The 20,200-nt window shown below is 43.0% G+C and overlaps 1 protein-coding gene across 6 annotated transcripts in view; it reads right to left on the minus strand.

Moving 5' to 3' along the window:
• Positions 1 to 20,200, minus strand: part of LOC131685359 (low-density lipoprotein receptor) — a 993,025-nt gene that overhangs the window by 637,404 nt on the left and 335,421 nt on the right. For all 6 annotated transcript variants that reach the window (XR_009304782.1, XM_058969026.1, XM_058969027.1 and 3 more), the window contains exon 2: positions 1,681 to 1,818. Coding sequence is in view for 5 of the 6 variants with exons in the window: in XM_058969026.1 (XP_058825009.1) it covers positions 1,681 to 1,818 (138 nt within the window). In the remaining variant the exon portion in view is untranslated. The remainder of the gene's footprint in view (positions 1 to 1,680; positions 1,819 to 20,200) is intronic.

Below are 20,200 nucleotides of genomic sequence, written 5' to 3' on the forward strand. Positions count from 1 at the left end.
AGTCCGACTGTGCCCGTCGAGTGGTGGAACCTAGCACAATCAGAAGTTCAAGTAGTAGTAGTCGAGAGCCAGGGAAAAAAAGCTCTTTTATCCGCACTTCAACCGACATTAGCCCGGCTTCATTCATCGAACCTGACCGGACTCGGACCCCGACCGACGTCGAGAGATAGCGCTAGCAGAGAAGAAGCTACATTGAAAAGCGGGGGAAAAAAAGAAAACCCCAAGCAAAGGCAAAGTGATTTCATGTAACTCTCGCTGTAATTACTTAATCACTTTCATCGTTCATCTCGGATCCACCCATTGACCCGCCGCCGCAAGCAGCAGTCGAAGTCAGTAGAGAGATGGTGGCAGCCTCCTCCCACCAAAGAAACGATCAAAGCATTAATGCGCTGTTGCATCACACAGGCCAACCGGAAGCCGAAGGGCAAGATATTTCAGATTGCATGTTTGTAGAAGTTGAAAATTTTTGAAAACCGGTGGATATCGACGTGGGGGGGAAAGTTTCACGGGAGGGGAAACGGTTGGACACGAACAAATTAGCAAAGTTTGCCCGTACATTCTCCGACGTTGGGCTCGTTTGAAGGGTAAGAAGCATCAACTCTTTGGTTCAACAAGCGGAGCTTCTAGTGAAAACGGGGATGGAGTACAGACTTTGATTTTGTCCTCGTTTATTTTTTTATAAACGAACCAAAAGCTAGCCGCTTGATTTTTAGCCACAAACTACCATGCGTTCGCATGGAAACAACTAAGCTCAACGGGGACGCATGGTGGATATCAAATGTTTACTGTGCTTTAGTGCCACATCAAAACAGCTTTGAAGCATCATCGTGCGGTATACCGATCACTACCAGGGAAAAGCAGCATCTCGCTCGAGAAACCGACAGCCGGCAATGAGTCGACACTTCCGGCAAATGCAGTTGATGACGTGCTTTTTGTCCTGTCGAAAAAGGTTTGCCATCTGAGCCATACCGTACGAGACTAGTCTCGACAGTAGCAGTAGTTTCAGTAGACCCGACCATTATTTTCGCACTCGAGTTTTTTTTTTGTTTGCGACCGTCTGCAGCTCCCTTCGGTATTGTGCTCAGCCGAGTCGTGAAATTGGGACGGCAATGAAATAAGCTTACCGAGCAATTGGAGTGCAAAAATACATGCCATTTTTGCTTCCTCCACCGTCTTGCCCCAGCCAGCGCATTTAGGACATCGGTTCATTTTTTTTTCGTCAAGCATGAAAAGGCTGAAGTAGATTCGTCATGTCGTTCATGGTGGGATAAGTGCTAATTCGCATTGGTGTAGTCGGGGCTTAGAATGTAGTGGACACCGGTTACGAACGTTGCTTCATTTCATTCACGCCCTTTTACATTTCTATTAACTATAAAAACAAACTTTTTCCTCGCATCAACCTACAAAGCAGAGAAAAATTCCACCCGTGCCGGACCTCTCGAACAACGAACTGTTCCGGACCCCGAAACAGTTACAACTCCAAACAAGGCAAACATTCCGGAAAATTAAATTTTCGGAAAACTACTCGCATACATCAGCAGGGAAACGACGAGGACCAAAGCGGAAGCTTCTGGCTCCCGTTTGTTTCTGGTTGATTATTGTACATATAGTTCCAAACAGAGAGTTCGGACAGCTGCGGGTGAATGATACCGACGAAAAGAACTGTATTTGTACACTAACCTGTAATTTTGCACTCGCGCGGATCCTCGTCGCTTCCGTCAGCACAGTCCGCTTCGCCATCGCAGATGAAGCTCGCGTGTATGCAGTGGCCATCGTTGCAGTGAAACTGGCGCTCCGAGCACTGCAGGGTTGTGTTCACTGTATGCGGGAACGGGGAAGGAAGAGAGAAAAAAGAAAGTTAGTAATCAATCAGTCGTGGATGAATATGAATTTGAACAAATGAGTTAAAACGCGATATGGTCGAAATTGTGGGGTGCCCGGGTGAATAGGTTCGCAAATTAATAAAAAAGGGCTGGAATTGTAACATCACCCTTCTAAATTGCCATCATTTGGGGATACTGAAATAAAAAATGTATACTCACTAGCGCCGCCTAGCAGGTGATATCCAATTTAATCATTCCATTATCAAACAGCCCTTGCCGTCCTCAGAAACTTTACAGACAACATCATTTTCCTAAATTATTTAACTTTAGTGACATCACCTAACATGTACTGGAAGTTGTATTCTCCCTAGCGCCGCCTAGAGGCTGAATTCTGAAATTATCTATACGCCTTCGGGCAGCACTCGACCCGCTGATGAATATTGCCGAAGACACCACACTTCTAAATTATCATGATCTCGAGATATAGAATTTGAAAAATAGTTTATGCTCACTAGCGCCGCCTGGCGGATCTATTTCAATTCGATTTTTTTCACAATCGCCTAGCCCTTGACCTCCTCTAGAACTTTGCCGCAAACACCGTCTTTTTAAGTTATTAGACTTTTGAGATATACCATACTCTATAATGTGCTGAAAGGTGGTACGCTCACTAGCGCCACATAGTGAAAGTATCCCAAACTAATCTGTCACCATCTGGTAGTCTTTGATTTCTCGAACAACTTTACTGAAGACATTACCCCTCTAAATATTCTCGTTATTGAGATAAACAATGATTTTGACATTAGTTGATAAGCGGCATTCGCTCTAGCGCCGCCTGGTGGGACAATTCCGAGTTATTATTTTCACCATCCAGAAGCTTTTGACTAACGGGACAAATCGTCCTGAGCACCTTTCAAAATAATCAGTGCTACGATATTTTTCATGTTGAACCCCTTCAACAATAGTCACATTCACGATGGGAGGTTCGATTTATTAACTCTTTTAAAGCACCCCTGGCGGCACAGCTCTCAACTAACTAGATATCCAATTATTCCAAATTGTAGGTCTAAGTAAGCAAAAACACTTTGCCAAAGAAATTTTGGCGCTAAATGTTAAGGCAAACGAAATATTCGAACACAGCCCCAATCTGTCAAAATCCCATAAGCTATGGGATTCCTATCACGCGGATTCCTTTCTCACGTCCCCGGTTATTCGCGTAGTAGGAGTCCCGATGTACACTGAGTCTATACACGAAAATTTCTGTAAAAATAAATTTAAATAAATCTTTACGGGGCGGGCATAGCGAAGTTGGTAAAGCGATTGCCTTGTACTCAGCTCACCTGGGTTCGAGTCAGAACCCTGCACATAGGGTTAGATTTTTATTTTTTCTAACCCTAAGAGGGGAATGAGCTTAAGGTTAAAACCTCTACAATCAAAATTAAAAAAAGTAAATGAAACAAAGGTAAACTTTTAAAGGCAAACTTTCAAACCATCCATTTTGTAATACCGTCCTGCAATGGCAACAAAATGAGATCCCACAAACAGTAAAACAAAAAAATTACTGACCCCGGGCCTGAATCACACTACCACCTTAATTTAATATACTCAGACCAGTGTCGACAAACGGTTAAAATTACTTAGGCATTATTAACATAAATAAACATAATTCCAATTGAAATGTGGATCATGGAGCTCATTAAAACAGTTGAACAAATTTACAAAAATCAAGGAATTCTGGGGATTATGTTTATTAAGGGGGTCCTCTTATTTAATTGTGCAAAAAGTACCTAATGCTAGATATTTTTTTCTTTTTGAAGAAGTAAAATGTGCGCTATTCTGCCAAATGTTTATTAAGGTTTCATCCATGAAATATAAATTTTCGAGTGTAAGGTGTCAAAAATGGTGTTCAAAATGGCGACTCCAGCAAAAGGTGTTTTGAAAACCGACCTCATCTGCGGGTACGATACAAGTCTCAATTCGACGCCTACATGCAGCAAACCAAAACGATCTTGAAGATTACCATCCGTAGAGGCGCCGTAACCTAAAAAAACATGAAAATATTCGATATATGTAGAAACAAAGGCGGCCACTTGAAAATAAAGTATCGCAATTTCGCATGATTTTTCCACTTTGGCCGACAGTAAAAAATTGTTAATGATAAAAATATTGCCATTTTGTAGGTTACAGCGTCCGAGAATGTTGTCTTGTTTTAGGCGAGCAAAACCCGAAGTTGATTGGTTGAGTGGTTCAAAAACGAGAATGCCCGCAGGTTCAAAAAATCTTGTTCCGAGAAAGCCGCCATTTCGGACGCGATTTTCGATACCTTGTAAGTAGGGGTTTGCCCACTACTCGGGTTCTTGTTTGCCCGGCGAACCCTTCTTTTCAGGGCGGCCTAGGTGCTTCTACAGAATTTCGGATTTTAGTTTCACAAGAAAAAAAGGTAAACAAACAAATAAATTCTAACTTTACCGTCTATTCTCCAAAATCCTCACGCTGCTGCTGCTGCTACGTTTCTGGGCGGAAAGGCGGATTGTCTCTTCCGACCGGCCGGGACTGCAACGGCCGAGTTCTCCCGGAATGTCGTTGGCTGCTCCGGCAGCGGTCCTTGGCGTTTAGCTAGGGAGGTGAGCTTGGCTCCTTTGTCGGAACCTCCCTAGCGACGTTGGCGACAAATCGCCGGATCGTCTACTCGCCGTAAACGATCCCGGAAGTCACCGCAGTGCTCTTCCCAGGGGGAACCTTTGTCCGCCCTGCTTCGTTCTCCTTGACAATTAGCTATAGAGGAGAGCTTGGCTCGTTTGACTTATCCTCTATAGCGAGAACGGCCGATGTCGTGGTTCCTTATTGTTTAGCCGGGGAAGCGAAAGCACTCCTTTACACTTAGCTTACCCCTATTGGCGAACCGACACCGTACACTTCACTAATGCCCGAACCACGGGCCGGCACTTTTGACGGTTTTAGCTTGCCGTCGCACGCGCGCACTGAGATAATCTCCTAGTGGCGGGAAACTGTCCCGAAAACAAAACAAAAACTGATCGGGCGTCTGATCGATGCCGTGGTCCGTCACTATCTCCTCACTCTAACACGATGGCCGCCTTCCGCACTCGACTATCACCAACACCAAAAAAACGCACATCCCGCATAGCTGTCATCGCTATGGTACAGCATAGTCCGCACACTTTTCGCAGCGAGAGGAGAGCGGTTACCTGACTAAACCCTATGTTATTAATATACAAATATTTAACAAAAATTACTACACCTATCTGATCTAACAAAATCGTTCACAAACAAAAATATAAACAAAATTTAACGTAAAAAGCGAACGATCATATGGAACAGTGGTGAGCATAATTTTACGTAAACAATACACTCTACGGAGTGTATACGTAAAAAAAGGTATATTTCCACCCAGTGCTAAATCGTTACCCTGACGGGTTACAATCTCGCCCACACCGGGTGGAAAAAAATTGGCAACAATTTTTTTCTAACCTAACACCTAATACCGATACAATAATAATGAACGAAATGAATAAATAAATAAATAAACAAAGAAAAACTAACTACACCTAATCATTTATTCCGCAATTTATAAATTTTCATCTCAAAAAAATAATCGACCGGATGTCCTCATTGGTGAAAAGTTTGCCTGTGTTGGGTCTGATAATACTGACAGCATACGCGAAGCGAGAGGCTATCAGCCACTGCCATCATTCGGCTATGGGTTGAATTCTAAATCCAATCCGAAAACAAGATCGGTAACAACTCGAAATTCCCAAAATTCTGCAAGTGGCATTGACAATTTTCAATGTTCCAACTTGCAGGGGAACGGTTGTCGACATTATTTTGTTCGTTTTTTTTTTTCGACTGTCCAGAAATGCCTCGTGTTCTTACGGTACCAGTACTACACGCCTGTGTTGGGGTTTCTATCCAAATACATTCATACAATTATCCCATTCATTCATCCTCAATCACTGGCCTACTCGATCATTCACATTCCGATAAGCACTTCGAATTAACCCCAAAACAATTTTATCTTATCATTCACACATGCATTCATTCACTCTGTTCGATTCCGCACTCATAAATTCACTCATACAATACCGCTTAACACGTCATCATTTCTCCCACTCGCAGACATTCCGGACAAAATGTTTGTATATTCGTCCCTTTTCGCCTCAAAACGCTTCGTACAGGGCAAAAGAAACGTTTGAGAGGGACCAAAGAATGTCTTTCGCATAATTTTAAAAATATCAAAATGATTCCCACCGGAATCAAACGAACCATCCCAGGTTTAACCACAAACCCAAAATTATGCGAAATAAAATTGTATCTATCGACCCGAAATCGAAGACACGGTACCGTTTTACCCCATTCGCTCTTCCACTTACACCACTCTGATCCAAATCGGGCTACACCTGCATGATGCTGAGCCTTGGTGCGAACATCGGGGAAATTGTCAAAAATGATGATATCATCCATCTGAATGGATGAATGAATCATCATCAAAACAAAACAATACGGATCGCGGAATCGTCGCCCGCATCGTATTTCACGATTTTTATCCGGTTTACGGTCAATTCGCGCGTTTTCTCGCGATAGTTTCGGTCGGGAATTAGCCGCGGGAGTTTTTTTTGTGTCCCTATCGAGGTAGAGACATGTGAATACGTTTTTGGTGTCCCAAACAAGGGGATTTTTATAATTTGATGCACCCGTAGGTGCGAGTGTTCCCCTCAGAAAAGGGATTTTAAACAATTTCTTGTGGCCGCAACACGGCAGTGAGAGTATGTAAGCATCCGACACTCGGAAGATACTACCGTTAGTGCAATTTGTGCCTTTCTAGCACATTTTCTGGATGAAGTAAGTGCATTACCTAACCGTAAACATCCCGAGTGCCGGTGCAAAAAAGTTTGTTTATTTTATGTAGCCGAACACTGCAGCAAATAATGTTTTTTTGAAGCGTCCGGGACGGTGTAAAATTTTTCTGTTTTAAAGTGTGTAAATTCCACTCCGCCGCTGCCGTGCCAGGTCCCGGGGCATACGTTAAGTGTAATTATTTGGTTACCTCACTGCGTGAGTGGGGCGCAAAAGAATTTAATTTTTCGGTTTGCCGAATACGGCAGATAGTTTTGTGTATGCATCCGTTGACCAAACGACGGTACGGTGTAGTATACTTGTTTTTAAGTGGAGAATTCCACCCCTCCGCAACCGTCACCGGTGCCAGAGCATATATGTTGTGCGGATGTTTGTTTACCACACTGCGCGAGTGTGGCTCTGAAAAATTGCAGGAGGGATGGTTTTGAAGAACCTTCCCGCAGCAGTTTTGGTCTTCCTCGAATTTAATAGAGAGGACAGAGAAACTTATTTTGTTTTTTTTTATTCGGAACAAAGTCCGTGTTGTTGCCGTCGGGAACTGACGGCTGCTTTTGGAAAACTCCCAAGTGAGTAATCCATATAAAAGCATACCGTCAGTCCACAGACGGCACGGAAAAGTTTTTATGCTGGTTTAAGGAGATTTGCTGGCCAAACTCCGAGGTTTTTACCTGCTAAATCCTCCAGCTCGTAGGAGGACACACCCTTTTTTGAGACAATTTTTGCCGGTAAGTATTGTGGTCCAAGTTTAGCATTGTAAGACTCGAGTGCATTCGACAACTTCATGTTTCGACGGTACACCATTTGTCCCGTTTCAAAAGGTTTGGAGAACTTTCGATGACGCAAGTTGTACTGATGTCGAATGCCCTCGCTTGCCTTTGCCAAACTTTTGACCACAATCTCCCGGATTTTGTCTATCTGTTGGTGTCTTGTTTCTAGGTCACCCTCACCGGAAATCCTGCTGAAGTCATCGGCAGATGCCATTTCACACCCGTGTATAATGAAATGAGGACTAAACCCAGTGGAGGAATGAACGGTAGTATTTAGGATGCGCTCCACATCACTGATGTGGACATCCCAGTTGCGCTGCTCGGTTCGAGCATATGCCCGGATTGCGGTGTTTATCGAGCGATTTGTTCGCTCCACTGGGTTAGCCTGCGAATGATAGCGGGAGTTCAGCCAATGTTTGACGCTGGTTTCTTTTATGAATTGACTGAACTCCTTCGAGGTGAAAGTGGAGGCATTGTCGCTTAGTAGAATTTCCGGGCTACCATGGCGATTGAACCACTGTTCGCGCAGTATCGTACAGAGTGACGTACTAGCGATTTTGCGAACGGGGGTTAACATGACGTACTTGCTGAAGACGTCGAGGACGACAAGCAAGTGTTGATTGCCACGTTTGCTTTTTGGAAGAGGACCAATATAGTCCACAGAAACCATTCGCCATGGTGCATTAGTCGCACGCGACTTACCCATTTCGGGCTGGACTGGGACGAAAGGAGCTTTGATTTCCTTGCACGTCCCACATTCTCGAATAAACTTTCGAACTTCCGATCCCATACGAGGCCAGTAATATCGCAACTGCACTTCGTGGATCGTTTTATCGTATCCCACGTGAAGCAAATTTTCGTGGGTACGTTGGATCAAATCTTGACGGAACTCGGGTGCTGGGACGAGTTTCCAACTAAACCGCGAGTCGCACGGAACAACTTTCGAGTTTACATACTTGAAAAGTTGATCATTTTCCACTTTGAAGTCGGCATAGTCGTCAGGATTTTGGATAACTTTGGACTTCATGGAACAGTACCAGTCTGAGGTGGACAAAGCGGAAACGGCTGCTACGGCCCGGGATAACGCATCTGGAACGACATTGTCCTTGCCTTTCCGGTGCTCAATAGACATGTCGTAGAGTTGCAATTCTAAACTCCAACGACTCAAACGTGAACTGGTTTTCCATTTAGTCTTCAGTATCCATGTAATCGCTGACGAATCAGTGACCAGTCGAAAATGATAACCTTCCAAGTAACCTCGGAAGTGTTCAACCGCCATTATCACCGCCAGACCTTCCTTCTCAGTTGCATGGTAATTCCTTTGGGGAGTGGTCAGTTTGTGCGAAAAGTAAGCAACTACTTTCTCGCCCTCGGGATACTCCTGCACCAGAACAGCAGCGACTGCTACGTCACTAGCGTCTGTCTGAAGAATGAATTCTTTGGAGAAGTCTGGTGGGACTAAAACTGGAGGAGTGACTAGAAGTTCCTTAATTTTAAGGAACGCGAGTTCTGCCTCGGAGTTCCAAACTAAGCTCTTGGTTTTCGTTTTGAGCAGATCGGTCAAGGGAGCAGTGACCTCACTGAACCGATCAATGAAACGGCGGTAATAACCGCACATCCCGAGGAAACGACGAAGTTTCGTCACGGTAACCGGTCTCTCGTAGTCGAGAATCGGCTGAATTTTGTCAGGATTGACCTTGAGTCCGTCCCGATTCAGCAAATAACCAAGAAACTTTAGTTCGGGGACTCCAAAACGGGATTTTTCCAAATTGATGGTTAGGTTGGCTCTTGCTAGACAATCGGCCACTGCTTTGAGCAACTGTATGTGATGCTCGAACGTTTCGCTTACCACGATGATGTCATCTAGGTAGACGAAAACGTAAGGTTCCCATTTACCTCGTCCAAGAACCTGGTCCATCAGTCGCGCCAGAGTAGCGGGGCTGTTGACGAGACCAAATGGTAGACGAGTAAATTGGAACATACCCCTGCCGGGAACACTGAAAGCGGTATATTTGCGACTATCCTTAGCCAGGGGTACCTGGAGAAAGGCCTCCTTAAAGTCTATGGTAGACAGGTACTTCGCCTTGGGTAAGCCGCCCAATATTCGCCCAGGGTGGGGCAGAGGGTATGCATCTCGTACAGTACGCTCATTGAGAGGCCTAGCGTCTAGACAAAGGCGAATTGAGTCGTCTGGTTTCGTGACCGCCACAATATTAAGCGACCAATCCGAATCAGACTCCTCGATAATTCCCATAGACCGCCATCGGTCAACTTCTTCCCAGACCTTAGACAGTTTCTTTGGGCTCATATGATAAGGATATCGGCAAACGGGTGCCGCACCTTGGAATTCATCTTTGATGACAATCCTGTGCTCTGTGAATGAGGTTGGGCTTAGCTTTCCGGGCTCTACTGCCTGGAAACACTTCTTTACTTCTTCTACGCGCACTAACTGTTCCGAAGTGAGTATCGACTCACGCGGTACTTCATCTTCTTCATCGTCTTCTGATTCCTGACCTGAGTTCAACAGAGCACAGTTTTGTATCTCAGGAGAAATCCCAAAGGCGCGCCAAAAGTCCATACCTAGAATGGAGTTGACGGTCAGATGCTCTACTACAAGAGTGCATAGGACCTTTGTCAAATTTTGAAAAGTATACGGGAGATACGCTTGTCCAATGATTGGTAAGGATTGACCATTTGCAGAACGTAGTTCGAATGATCGTTCCAACCTTTTCAAGGGACTTTTCGAAAACTTTCGGTATAGCTTTTTAGTTATAATTGTGGCGTTACTACCACTGTCGAGCAAGGCTTTGAAGGATTTGCCGTACACAGCGACAATTGCAAATGGACGGTTATTGAACGGGTCGTCAAGGACGATGGTTTCGACAGACAACGAATTATCATAGTCCTCATCACGAGCCGGTCGAAAACTGTCGTAAATCTGGGGATGGATTGTTAGTTGTTCTTTGGAGCGCTGCTTTACTGCCAACTGCGACTTCAGTTGGTTCTGATCCCGTTTTTTAGGCAGTAAGGGCAACGAGAAACATCAAAACCTTTAAACGCACACACGATGCAGAACACCCGCTTTGGTTTCCGACATCCCTCATGTTCGTGTCCTTTGTCTCCACAATTGTAGCAGACGCCGAGCACGGGAGGACGATGCTTTTCCACCAAATACTCCAGACACATTATAGGTTTCTGCGGTGGTTCTGTAGGTTTTTGATTGTTTCCCTCGAGATTCTTGCCATCCTGATTCCCTTGCTGTTTCTTTTTCTGGTTGTCAGGAGGCTTGTTTGAATCAAGACCTGCCGGTTTGGCATTCTTGCTCCAAAACGTTTTGGATTTTGCGTTGCCGTTATTCTGTCCACCTCCCTTTTGGTTTTGATTGGTGGATTATCAGAATAAGCAGCAACTTCCCGAGAAGAACCGAAAACTTTCTGATAAATCGGCGTCTTGGAGGCGTCGATCGATTTACCAAGACTCATCAATTCTGAAAGCGTGTTCACTGGCCTGAGAATCAGCATTTGTTTATAATCGGCTTTCAGGTTCCGCTTGAGCACGTCGAGTTTTTCGCTCGGTGCCATTGGAACCGTCATAGCACGAAATATTTTTTCCATTTCCAGGAAGTATTCCTGGAAAGATTCGTTACGCATCTGCCGGCGCTGGAGAGCCTTCATCTTGAGCGTAGCATCAAGTTCAGGATGTACAAAATTTACCTTGAGCTCGCATACAAGATGGTTCCAGTTAAACAACCGGTTTTGCGCACGCATAGCCTGATACCAGGTCAAAGCATTGCCAGTGAACAAATGCATCGCAGAATTGAAAAGTTCGTCTTCGCACATTTGCTCACACGCAGCGTAACTCGCTACGGTGTCCAAGAATTCATTTAGTCCCGTTCCTTCATCAGTTCCAGCATACTTCCGAATTTTCCAATCAGCGACGCGCTGCGGGTTACGCGAGTAATTCCTGGGGGCCACCATCGATCCGTTTCCCGCATTGGTGGATATCGAAAAGTTCGGATATGATGGTCCCGCCAGCTGTTCGGTCAATTCAGGAACGTAAGGCTGGTTCTGAGTTTGGTACGGGGCTGTGAATCCAGTATTCTGTTTCGGTTTCTCGATAGGAAGTGATGGACATAGATTTTGTTGACCCGAGAATCCTCGCTTCAACACAAATTGATCGGGACTGGGCGCCAGTGTTGGGCGAGGAATCTCTGGTGTATCAATTGAATCGGGTACGTCCATCAAACGCAAATCTTCCAGATCGGTCTGCAGATCCTTCTCGGAAGCACTTTCCTTCTGATGTACTAGTGCCCGAAGTTCATTGACGGATTCACGAAGTGAGACAACTTCTTGAACCGTCTTTCTCAAAACTGACGAAATTGTTGTCAGTGAAGCAATCCCGCCCATTAGCGTTTCGGTAGCTTTTGAAAAAGCATCAGACCCCTGAGACGCTAGGGCTTTATTATCGTCGGATTGCTGTCGCAATTGTCGAATCTCGTCCCTCATCTCGCACAAGACACGCAACAGGTCGTCTCCTACGAGCTGTTTGGAAAGAGATCCTTCGTTATCGGAAGGATTGGATCCCTGTGGAATTGCAGGTACGTCTGTACTCAGCAAATCTCCCAAAATTTCTCCATCCTCCCCTTCTTGGTTGTCATGAGGAAGTGCTGCCTGTTCGTCACTGAAATGACTGGCATAAACTGCTAGAACTTCCTCCAGCAACCCCGAAATTTCCTGGTTGACCTCCCCTGCCGCATAATTTCGGATAACCTGGAGCCTAGACCCCAAATGAAGCAACCGTGTTCGGTAAATCTCCTTGTTTGGGCACCGGTACTGGAGATCTTCCTTGATTGTTAGTAATTTACCAAGGCAGATCTCCTTTTCTTCACCCACGTCACCCCGGAAATTGCGTACTAATTCCCTCCGAGACGACCGCTCATGCGACAAAATTCCCCGAAGACGCCGCTGCCGCTGGACACCCGAAAGATCCGAATCAGGAGAGATAAAAATGCTTCGAGATAGCAACTCAAAATCCAGCTCATCGAAATGCAAATGATCGACGCGCATGAACACACACGCTTGGTTGAATTTCTCCAACGCCATAATAACTTGCGCTATATTGGAAGAAATCACCAAGACACAAAGCATGTAAGTACTGACACGGTATTATTTTCGATTTTTCGCCCACTAACGATTCCCTTAAAATTTCAGGAAATCAAGCTGCTCCAAAAATGTCTCAAACCGGATTGAGAATTCAAGGCGATTGGCCACCGCAACCGAATAATAACAACCTTCAAACTACTCGTCCGGCAGACCAAACACAAACAACGCAATCCACAAATTCGGACAAAAAAGAAAATCCAAAAATCAAAAAACAATACCAAAAATGTAAATAAATAAATAATACGACCGCGGAGCAATATTGCGGAAGAAACCTCACCACTGTTCTACGAAAATCCTCTATTTAGTAGAAGCACCCCACACTCCGGAAGAAAAAAATATTTTCCAAAATAGGAAAATATTTTTTTCAGTGTGTTTTGCCCCACGTTGGGCGCCAAATGTAAGTAGGGGTTTGCCCACTACTCGGGTTCTTGTTTGCCCGGCGAACCCTTCTTTTCAGGGCGGCCTAGGTGCTTCTACAGAATTTCGGATTTTAGTTTCACAAGAAAAAAAGGTAAACAAACAAATAAATTCTAACTTTACCGTCTATTCTCCAAAATCCTCACGCTGCTGCTGCTGCTACGTTTCTGGGCGGAAAGGCGGATTGTCTCTTCCGACCGGCCGGGACTGCAACGGCCGAGTTCTCCCGGAATGTCGTTGGCTGCTCCGGCAGCGGTCCTTGGCGTTTAGCTAGGGAGGTGAGCTTGGCTCCTTTGTCGGAACCTCCCTAGCGACGTTGGCGACAAATCGCCGGATCGTCTACTCGCCGTAAACGATCCCGGAAGTCACCGCAGTGCTCTTCCCAGGGGGAACCTTTGTCCGCCCTGCTTCGTTCTCCTTGACAATTAGCTATAGAGGAGAGCTTGGCTCGTTTGACTTATCCTCTATAGCGAGAACGGCCGATGTCGTGGTTCCTTATTGTTTAGCCGGGGAAGCGAAAGCACTCCTTTACACTTAGCTTACCCCTATTGGCGAACCGACACCGTACACTTCACTAATGCCCGAACCACGGGCCGGCACTTTTGACGGTTTTAGCTTGCCGTCGCACGCGCGCACTGAGATAATCTCCTAGTGGCGGGAAACTGTCCCGAAAACAAAACAAAAACTGATCGGGCGTCTGATCGATGCCGTGGTCCGTCACTATCTCCTCACTCTAACACGATGGCCGCCTTCCGCACTCGACTATCACCAACACCAAAAAAACGCACATCCCGCATAGCTGTCATCGCTATGGTACAGCATAGTCCGCACACTTTTCGCAGCGAGAGGAGAGCGGTTACCTGACTAAACCCTATGTTATTAATATACAAATATTTAACAAAAATTACTACACCTATCTGATCTAACAAAATCGTTCACAAACAAAAATATAAACAAAATTTAACGTAAAAAGCGAACGATCATATGGAACAGTGGTGAGCATAATTTTACGTAAACAATACACTCTACGGAGTGTATACGTAAAAAAAGGTATATTTCCACCCAGTGCTAAATCGTTACCCTGACGGGTTACAACCTTACACTCGAAATTTTTTTTTTCATAGATGAAACCTTAATAAACATTTTGCAGAATGGCGCACATGTTTAAGTCATTTTGCTTCCTCAAAAAAAAAAAATTGAACATTAGGTACTTTATGCCACAATTATATAAGAAGATCCCCTTAAGTTGTAAGTAACATTGATAGTTTACTTGCTCTTTCGGTTATCATAGAATCTCTATAATTTATTTTCGAGAGTTGTCCTACTGGAGCTGTAGAGCTAGGTTCTCTGAAGGGCTCCCCGTCAAAATCACACACTACAATTGCAGAGGAGACAGGCAATGTCGCCCACTAAAACACTGCTTAAGGCCAATTGAATGTGAAATTCATTGAACTGTTCAGTATCATCGCGAACGGCTCGAGCATTTGTACGTTAATGTGTTCAACCGCGTGTGCGTTTGTATGTCGCGTGTGCTAGCGTATATGTAACGTCGCGTGTATATATTCAATTTCACCGTGTGCCATTCGCATATTCGCGCGTGTTCTTAGACGATCGCGCGCGGACCGTGAATCTAATACTTTATTTCTGGTGTACGGCTCAGATGCTAGAAGAAAGTGAAATCTTCCATATAACTAGAATTGCCGGTCATGTCGCCATGGAACGTGTTGTCTGATGAGCTTTATTTTTTGATTGGTCCTACTGAATGTATGGACCTAAGTTGATAAAACAGAGGGTAATGGTTTCCGAACGTGACCGATTCATGATCGTGTGAGCACCGACATTTGTAGGCTCGCATTTGAGACAGCGTTTGAAACTTCGCAAGTGCTAAAACGTTCACCTTATCACCTTGCGTGATCGCAGGCGTTGTTGATCGCAATGAGCTTAAGCGTTCGTATTTTAACGTGTTTGTCACGTGTGCTCGCGTGCATGTGATTTTGCGTGTACAAAACTGGATTTTGTAACCGTGTGGTAATTCATATAATCGCGTGTGTTCTTGGATGATCACTCGGACTGTCATTCTGATATTTAGTTTTCGGTGTATGATTCACATTCTGTGAGGCAGTTCCCGGTCATGTCGCCATGGAACGTGTTGTCCAGTGAATATAAGAGTTTTCTTTTTTTAATTGGTCCAATTGAATGCATGGACCTAATCTGCTGATACTTCCGGAAGTGACCGATTCTTGATCGCGCAAACACGGGCGTTTGTACGTTCACTCTTGAGAACGCGTAAATTTATAAGTGCTAATACAAAAAATCGAAAATTATTACTTCATCTGAAAGTAAAACCTCTTGAGAATGTTTTCCCAAATTTTTATAGAGATCCGGGAAATAGATTGAAAGTTACAGCGCTTCCAAGCGCGATTCGTCTACCAAGAGCAGAGGTAACTTGAAATTCTAAACTCAATTTTCTCGAAATTTTGTTTTTCCAAAAATGCTTTTTCCGCGATCACGATTGGCGAATAACCAACAAACTGATTTTCTTCTTTTTTCAGTTGATCGTAATTTTCCTCGTGCCTTAATGATTCCTTTTTTATGCATAAATTTTTGTTTTGTAAATGAGAATTTTTTAATACAATTTTTAGAGCATAAAACAGCGATTTTTAAGAAAACCGTTTCCGAATACAGTAAAATAATATTATTTCTTTGACTAATCGTTAGGGTACGGGTACGGGAAGACGAAAAGATCACAAGTTTGCGTGCAACAGTTATTTGGCATAAAGATTCAAAGAACTACTCATGATTGAAAGAAGGAATCAATACCTATACCCGAGTAAACCGGGCATGTGAATGAATAACTGGTTTGCTTGCGAGGAGCCGCCGCTTTCGGCGGATCACCTTCAGCATGCAGCATGAGTTCCTCGAATTAATTAATTTTGATTTCACCACATAACCTCACTTACATAACACAGCTCCATTGTTTTGTATTCTAGGAAGAGGGGCTACCGCTTGCCATGGATGTTGCCAAATGGCTTACAAAAACACACCTGTACTGAATGCTGCAATTTGTCCTACGTGAGAGTTTATATTGTTAAAAAAATATTTAAAATACTATTGTCTAATGCTGTTAGTAGTGCGCTCTTCGAGGGGAGCAAAATGGCCAACATTCTGAGTAAGATTTTCATCAAAATATTTCCCAATTCAAAGAAATAAGGGTGCTGTCCCAAACTGGGACTGTCGTTATATCTGAGTAATGAACCTCTGAGCATTAGTTCATTCTTTATAAGGCTTTTCTGAGAAAGGGTGCATTCTGGAATATAGTTTTATAGGAATTGTAGCTTTTATAAAGTCCACTTGATCATCGGAGCATTGCTAGGTATGCGAGATAACGGGTGTCATACGATTGCATGTTAGCGCTCGTTATCAGAGTTGTTTTATCGCGCTGGCCTCGAGCGTTTGTATGTTAACATGTTTGATCGTGTCGCGTATACTAACGTGTGTATAAAATTGCGTGCTCGAGTTCATGAAACCGTTTGTAAATCAACGTGGGCTTCGACGTTTGATTTGGAATGCACGATTCAGATGAAGAAATAAAGTAAGCAACTTGAGTTACAAACTCTGACGCCCTGGGATTTGTTGTCTATTGTGTCCCGATTTTATTTATGGGAGCTCCCGGACGAGTAGGATTATTGATCGCATGATAGCGGGCGTTTGTATATTGGCGCTTGAAACCGCGTTTATAGATTCGTAAATGCTAACACGTTGACTTAATCGTCAAAACGTTCTTTGTTTATTGCGAGATTGTGAACGAAGGTATGCGTGAATGTTCGCGTTTGCGACCAGGATTGTACTGTCGCGAAGGACTCGAGCATTTGTATGCTTCTGTGTTCGTTTTTTATATCCCGTAGGTGTGTGTGGGTCGCCTAAGCTGGCATTTGTAATTTCATGTATACTAAAGCATTTCTAGAATACGTGTACTTTTGAGTGTAGCCGAAAGCAAGAAACAACACATTAATCAGATATTAATTCAGTAATAGCTAGATGGACGTACAACTCGTATACTACAATATGGAAGAGAAAGACATAAGATATAGTGACAACCAAGCGCAGAACGGCGCCAAAACAATTTAAATGAAAGGTGATAAGGGCAAAAACCAACAGCACAGAACAAATATACATTATCAGTGCGAACACCATAGGAACTACTGACTGCCTCTTGGTTTGGGCAGGTGAGTTTAAAAAGTATGCAACATGAAAAAGGCCCAATAAGTCCTCCCGGCCTTCTCGATTCATCACTATCAAAGTGTACTGCAATCATAAATCATGAAGTACTTTAAATGAAGAGCTACAATTTTGTTTAATAGAATATGACTGGCTATTTTCTTGGCGCACGCTTTAAATGAAAAATTGGTATTAAACTGCTTTCAATTAAATTAGTTATGGAATTTTCGTTTCGATTTCGTCTCATCAGAATCCGACACTAATTTAGTGATAGGACTAAGTTAGCACCGGATTGACGCTAGCTAAAAAAACAAGTTGTGTTCCTGGGCAAACCCCTAGTCAAGCTTGATGTCTCGCAAGAAAGGAAACTGCATAAGCTGATGAGAACTAATGAAATCGAAACATTTGGTTTGGCTTAGCAAGCCAATGCAAGATGCACTATGGTATATTTCTCCTTAGTGGAAAACCATTTAGGGAAAAATTATGTTTTCTCCACTACGGAGAAATTTTTTTCTAATTTTTTACGCGTTAAGAGCACAAAATCTATAACTGAATTAGTTGTAAAATTTGCGTTTCAACTTCGTCTCATCAGCTAGCGCTAGTTTCGTCCTATCACTAAGTTAATGTCGGATTCTTATGAGATGAAATCGAAACGCAAATTTTACAACTAATTTAGTTATAGATTTTGTGCTCTTCACGCGCTACGATGGTTTTAAACAATTTTCCCCTTAGTGGAGTAAAACTAGTTTTTTCCTAAATTGTTCTCCAATAAGGTGAAAAATAGCTTTGTAGTTTTAATTGCCCATAATGGATGCACCTAATTTCGTTCAAATTGCTACATATAATATTGCCTGATAATGTTAGCAATTCCGTCGATCCATTCAGCCTATGGAAGGGAATAGAGGGACGAATCATGCTGTACACAAAATCTACCGCTACTTTATTTTTTCACTGTCGGGAATGTGACGACAGGTTTGTAGGGGGTAACGTCATGCTACGTAGCTTTCTCAAGGGGAGCTACGCGAATTTTCCTTAAATTTTTTTTTGCATCATCTAAAATATTAACATTTTAAGAATATTTCAAGAAATTCAAACAATAGACAAAGTTTCAGCTTTTGATACCGAGCTGTGCATATGCGAATAAGACTGAGCGTGCAAGCAGAATCTTCGAATCAAAAATTGAGGACCAAGCTAATATTAAAAAAAAATCGAAATATAATTTTTGAAAATAAACACCTATGCATGATGATGAAAAATGATGCGTCAAGGACAAAATAATTGGATTTTTGCTTTATTTTTAAATTTCCGATGAACCCTACCTCTGGCGAGGATATCCAATGCCAGCAAATAACTTTGAAAATCGTTATACCGTCCTATCTTCCACAGTACAAAAAAAGCCATCAGCAAAGAATGCAAACAAAAAAATACTTTCTAAATACTACCTACCACTTTGTTACTTAACCCTTTGCACGAACAATACAGTATGATTACCTCCGGCTGCGAAGTCACATAAGCAAGCTACAGAAAATAACAGTACCGGTATTATGGGATACACAACTTCCATTTACTCATATCATTCACAATGTGGAACAGTTACGAGAAGAGAAAATGGAGCTTAATCTTGAAGATACACTTTAACAGCTAAACAATGTCCGTAGCTGGGCACTGGTAACGTTGATAAGTTTAGCGCAAACAGAAAACTTAATTGTGAAGAACAACATATGAAACCAAGTCTAATATGATAATGTTAAAACCAAGATTCCTATAAACATCGATGACGATAAAATCAAAGTACGTTCACACATTCTACCACCGCGCACGATATCACACCACAATCTAAGATTCATGTCGGAGAAGTAGCACCCGCTACGAGTAATACTTGGAGAAACAAGGGCATTCGTGTGATTTTGTGGCTGATAAAATCTATCTCTACCTGTCTTACTCTTTTGTATCCTACGGAGAAAAATACACTAACCATAAGCAAATAACGCTGTGCATCTACTCTGGCCAGATACGTGCCAGACGTTAAGAAAAATCAACATAAATATATAGTCTTCACCATACGCTGCTAATACACAATCAAAAAGCTATTCAATAACCGATGCATTTTGTATTACAAAACCTACTGCTAGTTCTAACTGAGCAGTAACAACGACTGCATCCAGTGCCTCCTAATTAACAACCAGCAACACCAATAAAGAAGCAAACGTCGTCGACGAAGACGGATACACAATAGTGACTCGTAGAAACAATAAACAAACAGGAAAAAAAACTACCGTGAACATCAAGTAGGCGGTAGCGATGGCTACTTATTGGACGTATTTGTTTTAAATATTTTCTACGAAGTAATGTAACATTTTGTTCATTAGCAAATTGCAGACGGCATCAATTGCAATGGATTAAAGGTATGGGTAATCTTTTGAATTCGACATTATCTAAAAAATAAATAAAATATTTGTAATATAGTTTCTTTAGTCTGCGCCATTCTCCATTTCCCATTTGAGTATTAAGCGCAAAATTCATCTCTCAGCGTCTACGCGTTACGGCCGTACAGAGAAACCGGAACTATCAGCGATTCCTATAGAACAGGTTTGGTTATCATCTGTAAGCTACATAACATTAGCTCTAACCGTAGAAAGACCTACTCTCAGACACAACCTTTTACCTCTCTACTGACATCGTCAACACATGCCACTAGTGTTCCAAAATATATGACTTCTTAGACCTCGATTTCCACCTCGGAACAAACACCGTTAGAACTGTCTTCTTCTCTACCAGCTATTATTTACCTGATTCTGGTATGATATGGTATGTATGGTATGAGTCAATAGAATTTCCGCAGTAAAAGAGTACCAACGATCGAAGGTTAGTCACACAAGTTCCGTTTTCACCTGGAAAATAAAAACCGCGCCGAACACCATCTCAGTTCCAAAGCTTTTATGAT

The sequence above is a fragment of the Topomyia yanbarensis genome, chromosome 2 (assembly GCF_030247195.1).
Source record: "Topomyia yanbarensis strain Yona2022 chromosome 2, ASM3024719v1, whole genome shotgun sequence".
NCBI classification, from domain to species: Eukaryota; Metazoa; Arthropoda; class Insecta; order Diptera; family Culicidae; genus Topomyia; species Topomyia yanbarensis.